This window comes from Dipodomys ordii, unplaced genomic scaffold (assembly GCF_000151885.1).
Source record: "Dipodomys ordii isolate 6190 unplaced genomic scaffold, Dord_2.0 Scaffold154, whole genome shotgun sequence".
NCBI classification, from domain to species: domain Eukaryota; kingdom Metazoa; phylum Chordata; class Mammalia; order Rodentia; family Heteromyidae; genus Dipodomys; species Dipodomys ordii.
In genome coordinates this window covers 824,743-845,159 of record NW_012267370.1, presented here as the reverse complement: position 1 = coordinate 845,159, position 20,417 = coordinate 824,743, and the positions used below count along the sequence as shown (strand labels likewise).

At 47.2% G+C, this 20,417-nt stretch overlaps 2 protein-coding genes across 2 annotated transcripts in view; both read left to right on the top strand.

The window, feature by feature from the left end:
• The window catches only part of Cacna1f (calcium channel, voltage-dependent, L type, alpha 1F subunit), a 41,076-nt gene extending 29,620 nt beyond the window's left edge, over positions 1 to 11,456 (top strand). Inside the window, exons 34-48 of the mRNA XM_013032356.1 lie at positions 279 to 344; positions 620 to 711; positions 1,620 to 1,779; positions 2,013 to 2,140; positions 2,423 to 2,519; positions 2,701 to 2,803; positions 3,337 to 3,438; positions 3,634 to 3,764; positions 5,199 to 5,336; positions 6,283 to 6,452; positions 7,497 to 7,604; positions 7,930 to 8,057; positions 8,615 to 8,727; positions 10,874 to 11,071; positions 11,226 to 11,456. Coding sequence (XP_012887810.1) covers positions 279 to 344; positions 620 to 711; positions 1,620 to 1,779; positions 2,013 to 2,140; positions 2,423 to 2,519; positions 2,701 to 2,803; positions 3,337 to 3,438; positions 3,634 to 3,764; positions 5,199 to 5,336; positions 6,283 to 6,452; positions 7,497 to 7,604; positions 7,930 to 8,057; positions 8,615 to 8,727; positions 10,874 to 11,071; positions 11,226 to 11,456 — 1,965 coding nt within the window. The remainder of the gene's footprint in view (positions 1 to 278; positions 345 to 619; positions 712 to 1,619; positions 1,780 to 2,012; positions 2,141 to 2,422; positions 2,520 to 2,700; positions 2,804 to 3,336; positions 3,439 to 3,633; positions 3,765 to 5,198; positions 5,337 to 6,282; positions 6,453 to 7,496; positions 7,605 to 7,929; positions 8,058 to 8,614; positions 8,728 to 10,873; positions 11,072 to 11,225) is intronic.
• A 3,301-nt stretch (positions 11,457 to 14,757) lies between these two features.
• Syp (synaptophysin) overlaps positions 14,758 to 20,417 on the top strand; it is a 15,755-nt gene continuing 10,095 nt past the window's right edge. The window contains exons 1-3 of the mRNA XM_013032386.1: positions 14,758 to 14,898; positions 16,053 to 16,118; positions 17,184 to 17,308. Coding sequence (XP_012887840.1) covers positions 14,863 to 14,898; positions 16,053 to 16,118; positions 17,184 to 17,308 — 227 coding nt within the window. The 5' untranslated portion in view covers positions 14,758 to 14,862. The remainder of the gene's footprint in view (positions 14,899 to 16,052; positions 16,119 to 17,183; positions 17,309 to 20,417) is intronic.

The following is a 20,417-nucleotide window of genomic DNA, read 5'->3' as shown; positions in this document are numbered from 1 at the left end:
TTCAGATTTCAGCCTCCTGAGTAGCGAGGATTATAGGCCTAAGCCACCAGTTCCTGGCACATGTCTAGCTTATTTGTTGAGATGATGTCCCATTCACTTTTTGCCTGGGCTAACCTTGAGTCTCAATCCTCCTGATCTCTGCTTTCTGAGTAGCTCAGCCCAGTCCTAGGTATTTTGATTATGAACTCATCTCCCAACAGGCCCAAGCTAGGAGAACAGTGCACTCTGGGACTTATAGTTTGGCCTGAACATAAGCATCTATCTTCTTATCCCCATAGGCCTTACCCTATGTGGCTCTTCTCATAGCAATGATATTCTTCATCTATGCTGTCATTGGAATGCAGGTAAGTGGAGACCCTAAGCAACAACCTTCTGGCCCCCTTCTACAGGAAGGGAAGCAATTGGATAGGAATAGCCCCAAAGCAAGGGTTGTGGGTAGAAAAACAGACAAACTGGATGGCCCGGGGTCAGTCTAATACATCCATGAAATGGATCTGCCGTGCCTGCTTGTCAGCATTCATTATGAGGAACTTCTACCTATTAGCAGGTATGAAATGGGTGGAAACATGTAGTGAGAGGCATGGGTTCACCCCCTTATATAACGTATGTGTGCCTACAGATGTTTGGCAAGGTGGCTCTTCAGGATGGCACACAGATCAACCGAAACAACAACTTCCAGACCTTTCCACAGGCTGTGCTGCTTCTGTTCAGGTGACATCTTCCCACTTTCTTGCCACCTTGGTCACCAGTATGCCCTTAGGTTTTTCCTACACCCTCTCTGGGTCGCAGACTGCTTGAACAGGGCATCCTGGAGTTCTATATAGCCTGAAAGCTTTTCAGGGTATGATTTGGGGAAAATTATTAAATTATTCTACTCACAGCCATTCTTCTGACTGGAAAATACAACCCCCTTCTGAATCCACAGTGCCTTCATCTGTAAGAGGCAAGATAACTGAAAAAAACTATTAGCTGGGCATCAGTATCTCATGCCTGTAAGCCTAGCTGCTCAAGAGGCTGAGATCTAAGGATCCTGATTTGAAGCCAGCCCAGGCAGCAAAGTCAATGAGACTCTTACATTCAACTAACCACCAAAATACTGGAAATGGACCTGTGGCTCAAGAGATAGAGCACTAGGGGCTGGGAAGGTGGCTCAGTGGTAGAGCGCTTGCCTTGCATGCATGAGGCCCTGGGTTCGATTCCTCAGCACCACATAAGCAAAAAGAAAAAAGCAGGAAGTGGCGCTGTGGCTCAAGTGGTAGAGCGCTAGCCTTGAGCTGAAGAGCTGAGGGACAGTGCCCAGGCCCAGAGTTCAGGCCCCACGACCAGACCAAAAAAAACAAAAAAGAGAGAGATAGAGCACTAGTCTTGAGCAAAAAAAAAAAAAAAAAAAGCTCAGGGACAGTGTCCAGGCCCTGAGTTCAAGCCCCAGGACCAGCTCCCCAAAAAATCACTATTATCAACATGGTCATGCTAGCTGTTAAAGTATCATTATGTGTGTGCCAGGAGTAAACCCTGGAGAGAAGTAGGCTACCTTTTCACTCTCCCAATCCCCCATAATTCCACTTTCCATGATTGCATAACCTCTCCTACAAAATGCCGCTCCTGTGTGCCCCCTCCAGGTGTGCTACTGGTGAGGCATGGCAGGAGATAATGCTCGCCAGCCTTCCTGGAAACCGATGTGACCCAGAGTCTGATTTTGGCCCTGGCGAGGAGTTTACCTGTGGCAGCAATTTTGCCATTGCCTATTTTATCAGCTTCTTCATGCTCTGTGCCTTCCTGGTGAGAACCATTTCCCCCACAGCCACTGCCATTGCCATAAGGGCTGCCTCCAGGGGGCCCAGGGATGCCCAAGTGAGACAAGCAGCCCAGATCTTGAGGGGGCTGGCATGATAATACAATCTACCTAGAGACTCATAACCTATTGATAATTTAGGATCATCCTGGCCTCCCTCCAATCCCCCATGACCTGACTCTTCAGTGCCCCTAACTCTTGTTTGCTCACTGGTCCACAGATCATAAATCTCTTCGTGGCTGTGATCATGGACAACTTCGATTATTTGACAAGAGATTGGTCTATCCTGGGCCCCCATCACCTTGATGAATTCAAGAGGATCTGGTCTGAATATGATCCTGGGGCCAAGTATGCCCTTTAACCTTTTACCTAGAATCTCCAGGGGACAATGCAAAAATGCCCTTCATAGTCCTTTAGCCCCAGAATCTGTGACCCGTGCATCCTATTACCTACCAATAGATGCCCCCAGATCTCTACTGTGCCTGTCTCTATCCTCTCCAACTATCCTTCAGTTCTTTCCTGCAAGACTTTAGAGTGTTAGTGTGGGAGGTGACGATGAGCTGGTTGGGCCTCAAGAAAGGGCTGGAGTGGGTATTGCCAGTCCAGTGGAACCTCCCCCAACTGCCCCAGAGGCCGCATCAAGCACCTGGATGTGGTTGCCCTGCTGAGACGCATCCAGCCCCCCCTGGGATTTGGGAAGCTGTGCCCACATCGAGTGGCCTGTAAGGTTTGTGTTCCACCTTTCCCGTCTACTTCTGGTCTTTGGGAGGGCTCTGTACTAGATAGGGAGGGACAAGGACTTGTCTTGGGTTGAGATAGCTGTTTGCTCACAAACCAAAGGTTTCTGAGTCTAGGTATTCTTGTCTACATACCTGGCATTTTCTCAGAATGGATTCTGGTGTTTGCAGAGACTTGTGGCAATGAACGTGCCTCTCAACTCAGATGGGACAGTGACATTCAATGCCACACTCTTTGCCTTGGTGCGAACATCCTTAAAGATCAAGACAGAAGGTGAGCCGGGTGCTGGTGGCTCACCAGCACAAGTAGCCTGTAATCTAGCTGAGGCTGAGATCTAAGGATCATAGTCCAAAGCCAGCCCTGGCAGGAAAGTCCATGAGACCCTTATCTGTGATTAAGCACCAAAAGGACAGAAGTAAAGTTGTGTCTGAAGTTGTAGAACACTAGCCTTGAGCAAACAAAACTAAGGGACAGTGCTTAGGCCCTAAGTTCAAGCCCCAATAGCAGCACAAAGAAATAAAGGGGCAGAGAAACAAAGCAAAAAGTGTAGGAAATGGGAGGAGAAGTAGAGATAAAAGAATAGGAGAGTCCTTTGGGAGAGTATGAGGAGGAAACTCAGAAAGTGGAAGACCCAAATCTTCGCTCTGATACAACATGAGGTTCCTCCAGACTGATGTCCCCATCTTGTCTGATGGGGATGATGATTAGTTTTGATCAAAGTTTCCAAGCCCCTAACTAACAATTAGTGGCAACTACAAATGTTCTTCTTATTTCATCTGCACTTCATTCTCCTCCTTCCAATGTAGGGAACCTGGAGCAAGCCAACCAGGAGTTACGGATGGTCATCAAAAAAATCTGGAAGCGGATAAAGCAGAAGCTGTTAGATGAAGTCATCCCCCCTCCAGATGGTGAGTGCCCCCTTCACCCTAATCCTTGATCCTGGGTGATTGCTCATATCATCTGCTCATATCGTCTACTCTCCATCACAAAACCAGCATTGGCCCTAGGGTAAGGGGCAATTCTTGCTTTTGGGTAGGAAGTAGAGAGGCAGTGGTAGGGCAGTGGACCTCTGTGTAACTTTGTCCTCTCTCCTTTGTCCCCAGAGGAGGAGGTCACCGTGGGCAAATTCTATGCCACATTCCTGATCCAAGATTATTTCCGAAAATTCCGGAGGAGGAAAGAAAAGGGGCTACTAGGAACTGAGGCCCCACCCAGCACATCCTCTGTCCTTCAGGTTTTCAGTACAAGGCCTAGTGTGACTGTGCGAGTGTGTAGGCTGATCTCTTTCTTTTTCTTTTTCTGTTCCTGGGGCTTGAACTCTGGGCCTGGGCACTGTCTGAAGCTTCTTTTGGTCAAGGCGAGTTCTCTATCACTTGAGCCACAGTACCACTTCTGGCTTTTTTTGAGTAGTTTATTGGAGATAAGAGTCTCATGGAGTTTCCTGCCCAGGCTGGCTTCTAACCACGATCCTCAGATCTCATTACAGGCGAGAGCCATCAGCAACAGCCTGACCTCTTTCTTGATCTCATGAAACCTATGTCATAGATGAGGAAAGTCAGACCCCAGGCCCAATAGAGAGTCAGGGGTGGCTGAGAACCCATCCTATGTGCGCACCCTTGTATGCATGTAAACCCTGAGCTGCCAATTTCCCTGTTGTTGTTTTTTTAATACATTTTTATTGTAAAAAAATAGTGTACAAAGGGTTTACAGTTACATGAGTAAGGTAATGAGTACATTTCCTATCAAGCATTGTTACCTCTTCATTTATTTTTCCCCTACCATCCCTTCCCTCCCACCTCCCCAACTACTCCCTCTCTCCTCCCCACAAGTTGTAAAGTTGTTTTCAACATAGTGTCTTGTACATCTCATTGTTACAATGGGTTAACCTGTATCCCTATTTAAGCATTTTGTTTATTCCCTTCCCTTCCCCAAATTAGAAAAGTGTGTATACAATATGCAGGGCACCGACATCAAATACAGTGAAAACAGGGTTTATACCATGGGGGAAGAGTATACAAAAGAAACAAAAAAATCACATAGCACATTATAAGTTTGTTAAAAAAGCAACAGCAAGAAAAAAAACCACTTGTGTCTCTGTCTTGGGGTTCATTTCACTTAACATCATCTCATATGGTCATATATACATAGCTTTTGACCTTTTCTGCTAGTCTTAGACATGTACTAGTTATTGCAAATAAGGGGAACCATGGGACCTATGTTTCTTTGGGCCGGGATTACTTCACTTAATATAATTTCTTCCAAGTCTTTCCATTTCCTAACAAATGGGGCAATGTCATTCTTTCTGATGGAGGCAAAGAATTTCATTGTGTGTGTGTGTGTGTGTTTATGTGTGTGTGTATCACATTTTCTTCATCCGTTCATCTACTGAGGGGCATCTGGGTTGGTTCCATATCTTAGCTATGGTGAATAATGCTGTGATAAACATAGTTGTGCTGATAGCTTTAGTATACACTTGTTTGTGATAGTTTGAGTAAATGCCCAAAAGTGGGATTGCTGGGTCATAGGGGAGCTCTATGTGGAGTCTTTTGAGGAACCTCCATACTGCTTTCTAAAGTGGTTGAACAAGTTTACATTCCTACCAACAATGCAGTAGGGTTCCCTTTTGGCCACATCCCCTCCAGCCTATTGTTGTTTTTTATCCCCATAGGCTGGTCTAAGGAGCCTACAGGACTTAGGTCCTGAGATTCGGCAGGCCCTCACCTGTGACACGGAGGAGGAAGAAGAGGAGGAAGAAGAGCAACAAGAAAGAGAGGAGGAGGCTCAGAAAGATCCAGAAACATACAAAGTGAGGACAAGTTTTAATTTCCCCAGGAACTCTGGAGTTTAAAATATTCCTTCTAACCCCTACATGACTTTCATGCTGTCTCCCCAAATGGAAAAACTATTGAGTACTGGGGCTTGAACTCAGAGCCTCAAGTTCTTGCTTAGCTTTTTCACTCAAAGCTGGGACTCTGCCACTTAAGCCACACCTTCACTTCCAGCTTGTTGCTGGTTGATTATAAGAGTCTCAGGAGATTTGTCTTCCCCAAGCTGGCTTTGAACCATGATCCTCAGATCTCAGCTTCCTGAGTAGCTAGGATTATATGCGTGAGCCACCAGTACTTGGCTCACAATGGAAAAATCTTTTCTTATGGTCGGTTGTGGGCTTGAACTCAGGGCCTGGGCACTGTCCCTGAGCCTCTTCATACTCAAGGCTAGTGCTCTACCACTTGAGCCACAGCACCACTTCTGGTTTTTGAGTGGTTAATTGGAGATAAGACTCTCATGGGGACTTTTCTGCCCAGGCTGGCTTCAAATCTCCATCCTTAAATCTCAGCCTTCTGAGTAACTAAGATTCCAGCACCCAGCTAGAAAAATCTTTATTGAAACCCCTGGGAACTCATGGAGCAGTGAAAGATACATGCCACCAACCAAATGACTTAGACGTAACACTAATATAAAACTCCGTCTCAGACAGGCATTGGTGGCCCATGCCTATAATCCTAGCTACTTAGGAGGCTGAGATCTGAGGATCGAGGTTCAAAGCTAGCCCAGAAAGAAAGTCCGTAAGACTCTTATCTCCAGTTAGCTACTAGAAAACCAGAAGTGGCGCTGTGGCTCAAATGGTAGAGCACTAGCCTTGAGCTGAAGAGCTGAGGGACAGTGCCCAGGCCCAGAGTTCAAGCCCCATGACTGACCAAAAAAAAAAAAAACAAACAACAAAAAAAACTCAGTCTCATGAATTTCTGCAGGCCCCCATGGATTCTCAACCGCCATCTCGCCGGAGCTCCAGGATTTCTGTGTCTTTGCCTGTTGGTGAAAGTCTCCCAGATTCACTCTCTCCCGGGCCCAGTGATGATGATGTGGGGGGTCCAAATTCCAGACAGCCTGATGTGCCCCAGGCTGCATCACAGCCCCACAGGTACAGTCTAACATCTGGGAAAGGGTATGAAGGGAAACAAGAGCTAGCCACCGTATTGGGGGGCATAGGAGAAGGGCCTAGAAGCCCTCAAGTGAAAGTCTGAGAAGGATGGAAGTGTTTAGGTGAGTGGGAATAGAAGATAACAAGAGTCATGAAAACAGCAATGCAAAGTATATGATATAGAGCCAACTGGGTTTGAATTTAAATAGTGGCTCTGTCATTTGCTAAGTGAACTTGGACTAGACATTTTCTTTCTACAATCTCCAATTCCTCATCTGTAAAATGGGGATGAGAATAGCACTTACTTCATTGGATAATGAAATGCATAATGCATGACACATCATACATACCAAATACCTAATTTATGCTCCCTGCAAACACTCGTGGTTGTCACGTTGATGCTGTCTTTTCAGCAGGACAACTTTGAGTTTTTTGAAACTTTGGGTCTTTTCCTCTTTACTTATGTATTTATTTGTTTTTGTAATCCTTACTACTCAGGAGGCTGAGATATCAGGACCAAAGTTTGAAGCCAGCCAAGGCAGAATTTTTATCTCTGATTAAGCACCAAGAAGCTAGAAGTAAAGTTGTGGCTCAAGTGGTAGGACAATAGCTTTGAGTAAAAATCAAGCAGCCCCAGTTACCAACACAGAAAAGTTACATTTATGCTGTGTGACTGTTCCTCAAAAAAAATTGTAAAGCTCAGTGTTTTTGTAGGAGATACAGCATGGGAAACAGGAACCCAGGGATATATATTGGGGGAAGGGGAAATCTGGCTTGCTTTATTTTGTGCCAATACTGGGGCTTGAACTCAGGGCTTGGGTGTTGTCCTTAGCTTTTTCTCTCAAGACTAGCACTCTACCACTTGAGCCACAACTCCAGTCGAGCTTCTTTGGTGGTTAATCGGAGATAATAGTCTCATAGACTTTCCTGCCCAAGCTGACTTCAAACCTAGATTCTCAGATCTCAGGCCCTTAAGTAGTTAGGATTATAGGTGTGAGACACTAGTGCCTGATTGATTTGCTTAATGTGCATTGCTTTCTCCAGGAGAAACTCTGGGGCTCTCATGTTCACTATCCCAGAAGAAGGAAGTCCTCAGCCCAAGGTTACTAAAGGGCAAGACAGTCAGAATGAAGAAGAGGAAGTTCCTGACCGGTACACTGGGCACACCACATAAGAAACCTCCCAGGGCTGGGAATGTGGCTTAGTGGTAGAGTGCTTGCCTAGCATGCATGAAGCCCTGAGTTCTATTCCTCAGTACTACATAAACAGAAAAGGCCAGAAGAGGCGCTGTGGCTCAAGTGGTAGAGTGCTAGCCTTGAGCAAAAAGAAGCTCAGGAACAGTGCTCAGGCCCTGAGTTCAAGCCCCAGGACTGGCAAAAAGAAAAAAGAAAAGAAACCACCCAGGGAGGGCAAGACTATGGTCATACCTCCAACACTGAGTCCCAGACCTCAGTTCACACCTGACCCTTCTGCACAGGCTCTCCTATATAGATGAACAAGCAGGGACTATGCCAACCCCAGTCCTTCTGCCACCTCAACGATCCCAGAGATTCGTAAATGGGCACCACATACAACGTCGACGTCTGCTGCCCCCCACACCTGCAGGTAAGTATAGAAATGAGGAGGCTGGGAATGTGGCTTACTGGTAGAGTGCTTGCCTAGCATTCATGAAGCCCTGGGTTCAATTCCTCAGCACCACATAAACAGAAAAAGACATAAGTGGTGCTGTGGCTCAAGTGGTAGAGTGCTATCTTTGAGCAAAAGAAGTTCAGGGACAGTGCCCAGGCCCTGAGTTCAAGCCCCAGGACTAGCAAAAAAAAAAAAAGAGTAGGACTGAGGGGCCAGGTACCAATGGCCCATCCATATAATCTTAGCTACCCAGGAGGTTGATATCTGAGAATAAAAGTGCTAAGCCAATCTAGGCAGAAGAATCTGTAAGATTTTATCTCCAATTTAACAGGGAAAAAAGCTGAAAATGGAGCTGTGGCACAAGAGGTAGAGTGCTAGCCTTGAGCAAAAAAGCTTAGAGACAGTGCTCAGGCTCTAGTTCAAGCCTCGGGTCTGACACAAAAATAAAAAGATTTTGGATGAGCCCTCCAGGTCTCCTAAGGACAAACAGAACTGAGAGATAAAGATGGACCAACCTTGTTCTTTGCCTCCAGATCGAAAGCCCTCCTTCACCATCCAGTGTCTGCAACGCCAGGGAAGTTGTGAAGATTTACCCATCCCAGGCACCTATCATCGTGGGCGGAACTCAGGGCCTGGCAGAGCTCAGGTGAGGTGCTGGGGTCTGCAGGGGTGGGGAAGCCTAAGTTGAACTTATCAAACATACTACCCGTCAGGCTGTCAGCAAAATGGGACACATGTGAACGAGTGCACATAATCCTCATTGTACTTGTGAGCTAGGTATTACTGCTCCCGTTTTATAGATGAGGGAATTGAGGCCGAGAAGTTGATCTGCCAAAGATCACACAGCTATTAGGCAGCAACAATTAAACCCAGGCCTTGTGAAGGGAGTGGAGCTTCTGACTAGGAGTGGAGCTCAGTGGTAGAGCAATTGCTTTATATGGTAAAGGATGGCCCTGAGTACCATCTCCACCACAACAAATAAAAAAACAGCCAGATTTGAATCAAAGAGAAGGAAAAAGAAATAAAGAAAGAAACAAAGAGAGAGTGAAGAGGGAGAGGGGGAGAATATTAAGCTGGGCACCTGTAGCTCATGCCTGTAATTCTAGCTACTCAGGGGACTGACATCCTGAGAATCATGGTTCAAGGCCAGTCTGGGCATAAAAGTCTGAAATACTCCATCTCAAGGGAGGTCTTAAGACCCAGTACTAGAGGGTTGGGAAGGTGGCTCAGTGGTAGAGTGATTGCCTTGCATGCATGAGGCCCTGGGTTCGATTCCTCAGCACCACATAAGCAGAAAAAGCCAGAAGTGGTGCTGTGGTTCAAGTGGTAGAGCACTAGCCTTTAGCTAAAGAGCTCAGGGACAGCGCCCAGGCCCAGAGTTCAGGCCCCACGACTGGACCCATAAAAAATAATAATAATAATAAAAAGAAGGGAGGAGGGAAAGAAGGAGGGAGGGAGGGAGAGAGAGAAGGAAGGAAGGAAGGAAGGAAGGAAGGAAGGAAGGAAGGAAGGAAGGAAAAGAAGAGAAAAGAAGCCATGCATGGTGGTATATGCCTCTAAGACTGAGGCAGGAAAATCACTAGCTCCAGGATAGCCAGGCCTATATAATGAGACCTTGTCACTAAAAATAAAACAAAACAAAAAAATAAAATAACTGGGGCTGGGAAGATGGCTCAGTGGTAGAGCGCATGCCTTGCATGCCTGAGGCCCTGGGTTTGATTCCTCAGCACCACATAAGCAAAAAGAAAAAAGCCAGAAGTGGCGCTGTGGCTCAAGTGGTAGAGCGCTAGCCTTGAGCTGAAGAGCTGAGGGACAGCGCCCAGGCCCAGAGTTCAGGCCCCACAACTGGACCAAAAATAAAATAAAATAACTTAAATTACACTTGGAAATAAAGAAAAGATGAGCTGGCTGCTGGTAGCTCATGCCTATAATCCTAGCTACTCAGGAGGCTGAGATCTAAGGACCATGGTTCAAAGCCAGCCCAGGCAAGAAAGTGAGTGAAATGCTTTATCTCCAACAAACCACTCAGATAAAGCCAGAAGTGGTGCTGTGGCTCAAGTGGTATAGCACTACCCTTGAGAAAAAGAAGCTGAAGGACAACGCCCAGGCTCTGATTTCAAACCTCAAGACTGGCAAGAAAAGAAAAAAGAAAAAGAAAACAGGGCTGGGAAGGTGGCTCAGTGGTAGAGCGCTTGCCTTGCATGCTCGAGGCCCTGGGCTCAATTCCTCAGCACCACATCAGCAAAAAGAAAAAAGCTGGAAGTGGCGCTGTGGCTCAAGTAGTAGAGTGCTAGCCTTGAGCTGAAGAGCTAAGGGACAGCACCCAGGCCCAGAGTTCAGGTCCCACAATCAGACCCAAAAAAAGAAAAGAAAAAGAAAAGAAAGAACATCAAGTCCAATTTACATCTATTGCTTATTCTGAGATTTTTTTGTGGGGGGGGGGAATACAGAAGCTTGAACTCAAGGCCTTGGTGCTGTCCCTTAGCTTCTTCACTCAAGGCTGGCACTCTACCATTTGAGCCACTGCTCCACTTTTGGCTTTTTGGTGATTATTTGGAGATAGATGTGTTACAGACTTTCCTTCCTGGACTGGCTGGCTTTGAAGCATGATCCTCAGCGCTCAGCTTCCTGAGTAGCTAGGATTACAGGTGTGAGCCACTGGAGCCCAGCACACATATGTTCTCTATTACTCTATTTTTGTATTGAGAGAAAGGGATGAGACTCAAGAGGGAGTTCAAGACCCTCACAGCCTCCTGTCAATCCCTGTCCCTTTGATGTTTATTCTGGTTCAGGGTTCCTGGGCCACCCCTCCTCAAAGGGGAAGACTCTTATATGCCCCACTATTGTTGGTGGAAGAGGGTGCAGCGGGGGAAGGATATCTTGGCAAATCCAGTGGTCCACTTCGCACCTTTACCTGTCTGCACGTGCCTGGAACTCACCCAGACCCTAGCCACCGCAAGAGAGGCAGCGCTGACAGCTTGGTGGAGGCTGTAAGTCTGTGGAGGGGTGATGTAGTCAAAGAGGCTGGGGTGTAAGGGGAAGTGGTGGGCACTTGGGAAGGAAGGTAAAGGAGTCTCCATGTTCTGTGTCAGGCACATTATGTGTGTGCCTTTGATCAATGGTGATCCCACTTGCATCCCCCAGGTACTCATCTCCGAGGGCCTGGGCCTCTTTGCCCGAGACCCACACTTCGTGGCTCTAGCCAAGCAGGAGATTGCAGATGCATGTTGTCTGACATTGGATGAGATGGACAGTGCTGCCAGTGACCTGCTGGCACAGGGCACTAACTCACTGTACAGTGATGAAGAGTCCATCCTCTCCCGCTTTGACGAAGAGGACCTGAGAGATGAGATGGCCTGTGTCCATGCCATCTGAATTCATCACCCCCTCCAATGCTCAATAAAGCTGGTGTCTCCCCTCTCCAGAAGGAGGCAGACATGGACCACACATTGCTGGATTTGGGTATCTTTGCCCTGAAGGGTCTGCCCAGTCATCCCCACCCATCCACCTATCCATCCATCCATCCATCCATCCTTCCTTCCTTCCTTCCCCAGTTCCAGCCCTGAGCTACTGCCCACACATGGGTATTTCCAGAAACCAGGACAGCTAGGCCTGATTATTCAGCGTCAGGGAAGGAGGGAGGAGGAGGAGGAAGAGACAGCAGCCAAAAAAAGCTGGAGACAGAGCGGAGGTGGTGGGGGAGGAGGAGGGCACTGGGCAGAGATGGAGGAAGGGGGAAAGAGAAGGTGTGGCAGGTACTTGGATGGTAGGGAAAAGCAGATTTCCACAATGAGGGGTCAGTCAGGGCAGACTGAAGAAGGAAGGACAGACAAGTGAAAAGGAAACGATAAAGATGCCTGTAAAGACTCAGTAGAAAGGCCTGGAGGTTGGAGGTGGCTGGTACAAAATGTATTTTAGGAAGAAGGGTCCTATTATGGCATCAGGAATTTCAAGGAGGCTAAGTTGAGATTACCCTGTCTCCCATCTCCTGTCTTCTACCCGAGAAAGAGAAGAAAACCTAAATCCATTAGTAGAAAATATAGGTGACAACAAAGGGTGGGGCTGGTAGCACTTGGGAACCTGCTCAGAGTCCCCCGACCTTCCTGAAACCACATAAGAGTTACCCACTCTCCTCTCACATAGCTGTCCAAGTGCGAGTACTGGGACTTGAACTCAGAACTTTCTGCTTTCACTTGGCTCTTCTGCTCAAGGCCGAAGTTCTACCACTTGAGCCACAACCTCCACTACCCTTTTTCTGAGTCTTGCTCCACCTTTGCTTATCACCCCAACTTTGTTCCTTCATGGAAGGCTTCTCAGGCACTTACTGTGTGCCAGGAGCCATGTTGGGCTTCCCTCAGGGCAAACTGAGCTGGCTTAGACATGCAACAAGGCTTACCCCAAGTGGGAATTAGTTCCACTCCAAAGGAATTGGAATCATTGTAGTGAATGATGGAGGATGGGGCCACTACTGAGGACAGTCTAACTTACAGTCACCACCTCACTCACAGTAGGGGTTTCTCATTTGTGTCAATCAAGCCACATTGAAATGGAAGGGGAAGCCACAGTAAAGACTGGAACTCCAGAGAGTTACACTAAGCATTGAAACAAATGCTTGAAATGGTTGTGCTGGTATATAATAGGACAGCAAGCCATGGGCAGGGAGGGTGAAGAGAGTGAAAGAGAAGAAGAGGCTGGAGCCTCACACCTGTTATCTTAGCAGCCCAAGCAACTGAGATCTGAGGATCATCATTCAAAGCCAGACAGGGCAGGAAAGTCTGTGAGAATCTTAGCTCCAATTAGCTACCAAAAAGCTAGAACTAGAGGTGCTACTCAAGTGGTAGAGCACCTAGACTTGAGGAAAAAAAGCTAAGGAGGGTGATATCGTCCAAAAAGAAATGTACTCATTACCTGACTTATGAAATAGTAGCCATTCTATATATCACCTTAATAATAACAATAAAATAATAATGATAATAATAATAGCTAAGGAACAGCTCCCAGTACCACAACCAACCTACACTCCCGCCCCCAGCCAAAAAATAATAAAAGAAGGGAGAAGGGAGACTGCTGAGGGATGAAGTACAGAGCCATGGCTACTGGCCCCCAAAACATGGGTTTGTTTCTAAGACAATGAGAAACCATAAGAATTTGAGTAGGGTAGTGACATGGTTAACTTTGCATTTTAAATAGATACTCCCATAGCTGTGCTGAAAACAGAAGGGAGGGGGAAGAGACTGGAGATGCTAAAACTGGCAGAAATGATGGTCCCCTTAAGCAAGAGGAGGTGAGAGAGGAGATGGCAAGAAGTGATTACACTCCAGAGAACTGAAGTAGGTAAAATAAACCATTTCTTGGGCCTTGTGCTAACTGTGTTACAGTGATTGATTGTCTTGTTTAATCAGTACAGTGATCTTATACATACCATTTTAAACCATCTTACACATTCAAGGTCAAACATTAGAAATGGAATTCTAATTCAAGGAACTAAATGCCAAAATCCATGCTCTTACCCCTTCCAGTGTATTGCTTCCTCCAATAAGGCAGCAACTGGGAAGTATTCATTACATATTTGTACATTTTAAAAATAGGTACACAACGCCGGGTGCTGGTGGCTCACGCCTGTAATCCTAGCTACTCAGGAGGCTGAGATCTGAGGATCGCGGTTCAAAGCCAGCCCGGGCAAGAAAGACTGTGAGACTCCTATCTCCAATAAACCACCAGAAAACCGGAAGTGGTAGAGCGCTCGCCTTGAGCTGAAGAGCTGAGGGACAGCGCCCAGGCCCAGAGTTCAAGCCCCACGACCGACAAAAAAAAAAAAATTAGGTACACAGATGGGCACTAGTGGCTCATACCAGTAATCCTAACTACTCAGGAGGCTGAGATCTGAGGATCACAATTCGAAGCCAGCCTGGGTGGGAAAGACTGTGAGACTCATATCTCCAATTCAGCACCAAAAAACCTGAAAGTGGAGCTGTGGCTCAAGTGGTAGATTGCTAGCTAGCCTTAAGCAAAAAAAAAAAAAAAAAAAAAAAATTCAGGGACAGCACAAAACAGTCTACATTCAGATGTTTCAAAGGAAAAGATAAAGTGAAAAGTTTCTTTGTCCTCTGAAAACAGTTATCAGGCATTTAGTAATTTTTATGGGCATTTCTCAGTGTATGAGTGTAATTGAACTGAATTTTATCTATTGTATTTTGCAACAAGACAGCTATCATGGACCTTGATGTCCCTAGTTTTAGTAACAAGAAGAAAGGAGTTTTTTGGACCTGTTTGAAGTGCACTTTCAAGAAGGAACTTCACGTTCTTGAACTACATTTTAATTGCAAAGGTTCTGGGCACTGCCAATTACTAACCGTGTGACCGCGTGCAAGTCACTAGTGCAAGTCACTTCATCTCTCTGGGGGACTAATTTTCCTCATCTGTAAAAACATTGAATCCCCTACTGCATGGGGATTAAATAAGTGAATAAAGCAAGTTTTTTTTAATAGCCCAGTAAAGGGTCATAGTCTAGAAATGAGTGGTCCTCCTTGCCTTAGACTGCTAGCTTTTATTTTCACAATGATGTTCCCAGCACGATTTTCCAGATCCAGCCTTCAGGCTGGAATGGCGACCAGCAAGGCCCTTGAGACCGGCAAACTGTGCATTGTGCGCAGGTGCGCCGGGCGGGGGCTGCGAGGGGCGGGGCTGCCCCCTCCTGGGCTGTTCCAACGATCGCGCACCGCCCCCGCTGCGCCCCGCGCACGCCCTTGCTAGCAAGCACCTCCCGCCCCCTGCATTGCTGATGCTGCTGCTGGCAGACATGGACGTGGTGAATCAGGTATGCGCTCCAGTACCAAGGACAGAGTCCACTGCTTCCCTACCACCGGACCCAGGGGTCACTTAGACTCCCTAATTTTAAGAGATGGTGTCCGGGCAGCAGAGACCTGGTTCCTGGGGCTGTGGTTGGGGAGGTTGTGGCAGGCGAAGGGAGGAAAGGGGAGGTTGAAAAAAAGAAGGAGTGCGCTCTTTGCCGCAGCGAGGGCCATCCTCACTGCCGCAGCGGGGGCCGCCAGAAGCTCAGATCAGTACTGGCGATCTCGATGGGAGCAGAAAGAGCCTCGGAGCTGGCCGGGAGAAAGGGTGGCAAAAGGATAGAAAATGGGGAGAATGGAAGGAAGATTGAGGGGGGCTGCAGATGAGCTCGGAAATAGAGCGACAGAAGGTGTGGGGGTGGGGTGGGGAAGGGCTGACACCCGCCCCTCCCAAAGAGACTGCACCCCGGTAGCTGACCACCCCTTATTTGAGAAGAGATATAGGGGAACGATCCGATTTTTGCCTCTCCAAAACCCCTAGTTTCCTCATCCTCAACGTCTATCCCCACTGGAGCCATGTCCTAGCTCTCCCCAACCTCAATCAATCCAGACCCTCTCCGCCATCTCATCCTTCACCACCACGGAACCTCGCCCCTCCCAAACCAATACCAACCCCTTCCATCCCTATCTTCTAAGACGACCACCACCATCTGACTCACCTTTACCGCTGCCGACCCCTCCCCCACGCTAACCAACCCGCCCTGTTATGACTCACCTTCACCACTCAAGACCCCCTCCCCCACTCTCCTGAACCCTGACTCCTTCCTCACTCTCTCCAACCAACCTTCTTCCCTATCTGATTCACCATTGAGGGTTTCAGATCCTCCTACCTTAGCTAGAACAGACCCCAGCCCCATCTTCTGCACCCCTGACCTCTTCCACTATCTGATTCATCACGCCCCAGACATCTCCATTCCTGAATCCTTGGGGGGAGGGGGTCTTCTCTAGTGCTTGTTCGTTCTTCAAGGTGTCATTTTCTCCTTCTCACTCCCTTTCCAAATGTCACCCCTCCCGGAGGTCACATGCCCCATCCTTAGGGATCATTGCCTGACAGCTTTGCCCCTCACTTCCCTTTCTATTCACCTCCCCCCCAACCCTTCCCCACTGTTTCTCTCCTCAGCTCGTGGCTGGGGGTCAGTTCCGGGTGGTCAAGGAGCCCCTTGGCTTTGTGAAGGTGCTGCAATGGGTGAGTGTGGTCTGGGTCATGTGGGGAGGGGGTGGGGAGAAGTTCAGAAGAGAAAATGGTAGTGGGATCCCGAAGACCGTGGAGGAAGGGCAGGGAGCATGGAAGGAGATGAGGTCCCAAGGATTGAGACCAGAAGATGGACGGACTGTGACGTCACATAAGGATGAGGGGTACCCCCTGTGGTGAAGTGATAGGTTGTGACGTCCTACCTCTCCCCTCTTGAAGAGAGGCGGTGGAACCTAAAGCCAGATTTCTGGGAGAGAAATGCAAAGCTAGAGAAACCCAGAGATAGCAAAGGAGATTTTAAAAATGAGAGGCAGGAAATGGTAGAAATAGATGAAAATTACTGAGAAAATAAAAGAGATATAGAGATGAGAGAAAGAAGAGAGAAACACATAAAGCAAAAAGAGAGAGAAAAGTACAGAGAACAGAGATCCAAAGGGAAATCGACACAGGGACAGAGGCAAGAAAATGGGGTGGGTAAGAAAGAGAGACAGAGACAGAAAGAGATAACTCAGAAAAAAATAGGAGAGAGAGAAAACAGCACATGGTGGGGGAAAGAAACACAAGAGAGACAGAGAGAAACATCCAGAGCCTGCATGACAGACAGCATAGAGATAGAGACAAAAGGATCAAGAAACAGAAAGACACTGATATAGAAAGACATGCATTCACAGAGAGAAAAAAATAGTTACCTAGAGGTGTAGGAGAGGCAGAGAATCAGAGATAGGAGACCTCTGGAAGAAAAAAAGACAAAGACACATAAAGAAACAAAATTAGTGATCAAGGGACAGTGAGAACAGAGAACCACAAAGATGGACAGGGAGTCAGGAACAAGTAGAAAGAAGGAAGGTCAGAGCACGGAGAGGTAGAACAGAAGCACAGATACAACCACACCCCTGTAATCAGCTTGTACTTGGACCCGATGAGCCCTGATTAGGGAATGGGGGGGGAGACCTCTCCATCTGCTGCTGCCTATGCTGAGCCCCCATCTGCCCAGAGGAGGGCACCCCTCCCATACATGCCTCAGGCTCACTATAGCCATTCCCATCCCTGCTACCCAAGGTTTTTGCCATCTTCGCCTTTGCCACTTGTGGCAGCTACGACGGGGAGCTCCGGCTGAGTGTGGAGTGTGCCAACAAGACTGAGAGTGACCTCAGCATTGAGGTTGAATTTGAGTACCCCTTCAGGTGTGTACCCCTTCTGGTATCCCAACTGACCATGCCAGGGGCAGGGTGGGTTTGGCCTCCATCCCACTGATCTCTGAGAAGCCCTCACCTCAAGAGTCCACAACCAGTGGGATGACTGTTACATGCACGGAGCACTTGCTGTGTACCTGGCACTCTTCTGGATGTATAGGAGCACACAGACACAGGTTGTTACCCTCTGGCTTTGTGCTAGTGAAGGGAGCAGGCAATAGACAAGATTCAAAAGTATAGGACAGGTAGTCAAGTGGCTCACTCACTCCTGTAACCCTAGTTACTCAGGAAGCTGAGATCTGAGGATCTAGGTTCAAAGCCAACCTAGGCAGAGAAATTTGAGAGGCTCTTATCTAGAGTTAACTAGCAAAGAGACAAAAATAGAGCTATGGCGCAAGTAGAGCACCAGCCTTGTACAGAAAAAAACAACCAAGAGTGTGAGGTCCTGAATTCAAGCCGTAGTACCAGCATACACACACACACACACACACACACACACACACACACACACACACACACGTTGGGGGTAGCATAATGGTAGAGTACTTGCATAGTATGGACAAGGGCTTGGATTCCATGCCCAGCACCAAAAAAGAAAGAAGAAGAAAGAAAGGAAGGGAAGGAAGGGAGAAAGAAGAAAGAAAGAGAAAAAAAATAGAACACACACACACACCTCTTTGCTTGCAGTAGATGCCCAATTAATGTTAGTTGCTAGATGTGATTCATGCCTCTAATCCTAGTACTCAAGAGGCTGAAGCAGGAGAATTGTGAGTTTGAGGCTAACTTGAACTACATAGTAAGACCCTGCCTCAAAAACTCATTCCTATTTAAGCCCCATTCATTCAATCATTCCATATACTTTTTTTTTATTGTTTGTTTTTGGGTCCAGTCGTGGGGCCTGAACTCTGGGTGTGGGTGCTGTCCCTCAGCTCTTCAGCTCAAGGCTAGCACTCTACCACTTGAGCCACAGCACCACTTCCAGCTTTTTTCTTTTTGCTTATGTGGTGCTGAGGAATCAAACCCAGGGCCTCATGCATACAAGGCAAGCACTCTACCACTGAGCCACCTTCCCAGCCCCCATATACTTTTTTTGTCTGTCATGGGACTTGAACTCTGGGCCTGGGCACTGTCCCTGAGCTCTTCAGCTCAAGGCTAGCACTCTACCACTTGAGCCACAGCGCCACTTCCAGCTTTTTCTGTTTATGTGGTGCTGAGGAATCGAACTCAGGGCCTCATGCATGCAAGGCAAGCACTCTACCAATGAGACACCTTCCCAGTCCCGAGATACATTTTTTGAGAATCTGTTGTTTGCTAGTACTGCCCAAAGTGCTTGGGGACACAACAGAGGCTAAAGCCAGACCAAGCTGCCAACCCTCATGGAGCCTACCTTATGGCAAACACAGTAATTAATAAAGAAGATAATTGCAGATGCAGAGAAATTCTAGGAACAGATCCATCCTCACACAGAATTTTGTAGTACATGGAACCCAGTTGAACCATCCTGAGGTCCTACTATGTGCTGGGCATGGGTGCTGGGTACTACTCCACAAGAGTGAGCAGAGGCTGGAGAGGATGCTACTCCCTGAGGGATGAGGAGATGAGCTCACAAACACAATTTCATTTGAGGTTTCCCCACTACTTACCTGACTGCTGAAGTCTCAATTTCCTCATCTGTAAAGTGTTTAGCATAGTGCCTGGTATGTCAAAAGTACCCTCCAGGGTATGTGTGAAACAAGAGAGGAGTGGTAGTGTTCACCTGTAATTCCAACTATTTGGAAGGCAGAGGCAGGATCAAGGCCCTAAGCAAAAATGTAAGACCCTATCTTAATAATAAAAGCAAAAAGGGCTGACAGTATGGCTCAAGTGGTAGAGTGCTTTCCTACCAGGCACTTGGCCCTGAGTTCAAATCCCACCACTAATTACTTACTGAAAGCAATGGGTGTCAGGAACTCAGGAAACAGGTCAAGCATCCAGCTGAAAATTAGTTTGAGAGCACAAGGTGTAAATATAGAACCAAGAAATGACTCAGTTGGAGATAGGAAGAGTGGAAAGAGAGAGACCCAGCCTAAGCCCAAAGCAATGATGGAAAGAAGAGGTTAGGAGAATATGGCTTGAGAGACAGAGGAGCAGGTGTTCAGGGATCTACTTGTTGATATATCCGGGGAGAAGAGAGTTTGGCAAAGGAGGGACAATTGGCAGCTTTGGATACTGCTGAGAGCTGTTCCTTTGGGAATCCACAAAAACAAACAAAAAACCCTGATGAATTTGCCTACAGCCCCCCATCCCCGCCCTAGTCTAGGACCTCAGGCCAGAGGATCTTTGCTTTACCCACAAGTCTTCGAGGGGAAAAAATGCTGTGCTTTGAATTCTGCCAAGCAAATCTCTGGCCCTGCCTTGCTTCCTCCCCCTCCATGACTCCCCATTCCCCCTCAAACACTCCCTCTCCCAATGTAGCCCACTAGAAACAGAAACTCAAATGCAAATTCAATTCATTGGACAGCCTTGAGCAAGTTAACTTAGCTTTGTTAATCTTCTACTTTTTCATCTGTAAAATAAATATAATAAAACCCACTTGATGGGGCTGGGAAGGTGGCTCAGTGGTAGAGTGCTTGCCTTGCATGCCTGAGGCCCTGGGTTCCATTCCTCCGTAGTACCAGCATACACACACACACACACACACACACACACACACACACACACACACACAGGGTTGGGGGTAGCATAATGGTAGAGTACTTGCATAGTATGGACAAGGGCTTGGATTCCATGCCCAGCACCAAAAAAGAAAGAAGAAGAAAGAAAGGAAGGGAAGGAAGGGAGAAAGAAGAAAGAAAGAGAAAAAAAATAGAACACACACACACACCTCTTTGCTTGCAGTAGATGCCCAATTAATGTTAGTTGCTAGATGTGATTCATGCCTCTAATCCTAGTACTCAAGAGGCTGAAGCAGGAGAATTGTGAGTTTGAGGCTAACTTGAACTACATAGTAAGACCCTGCCTCAAAAACTCATTCCTATTTAAGCCCCATTCATTCAATCATTCCATATACTTTTTTTTTATTGTTTGTTTTTGGGTCCAGTCGTGGGGCCTGAACTCTGGG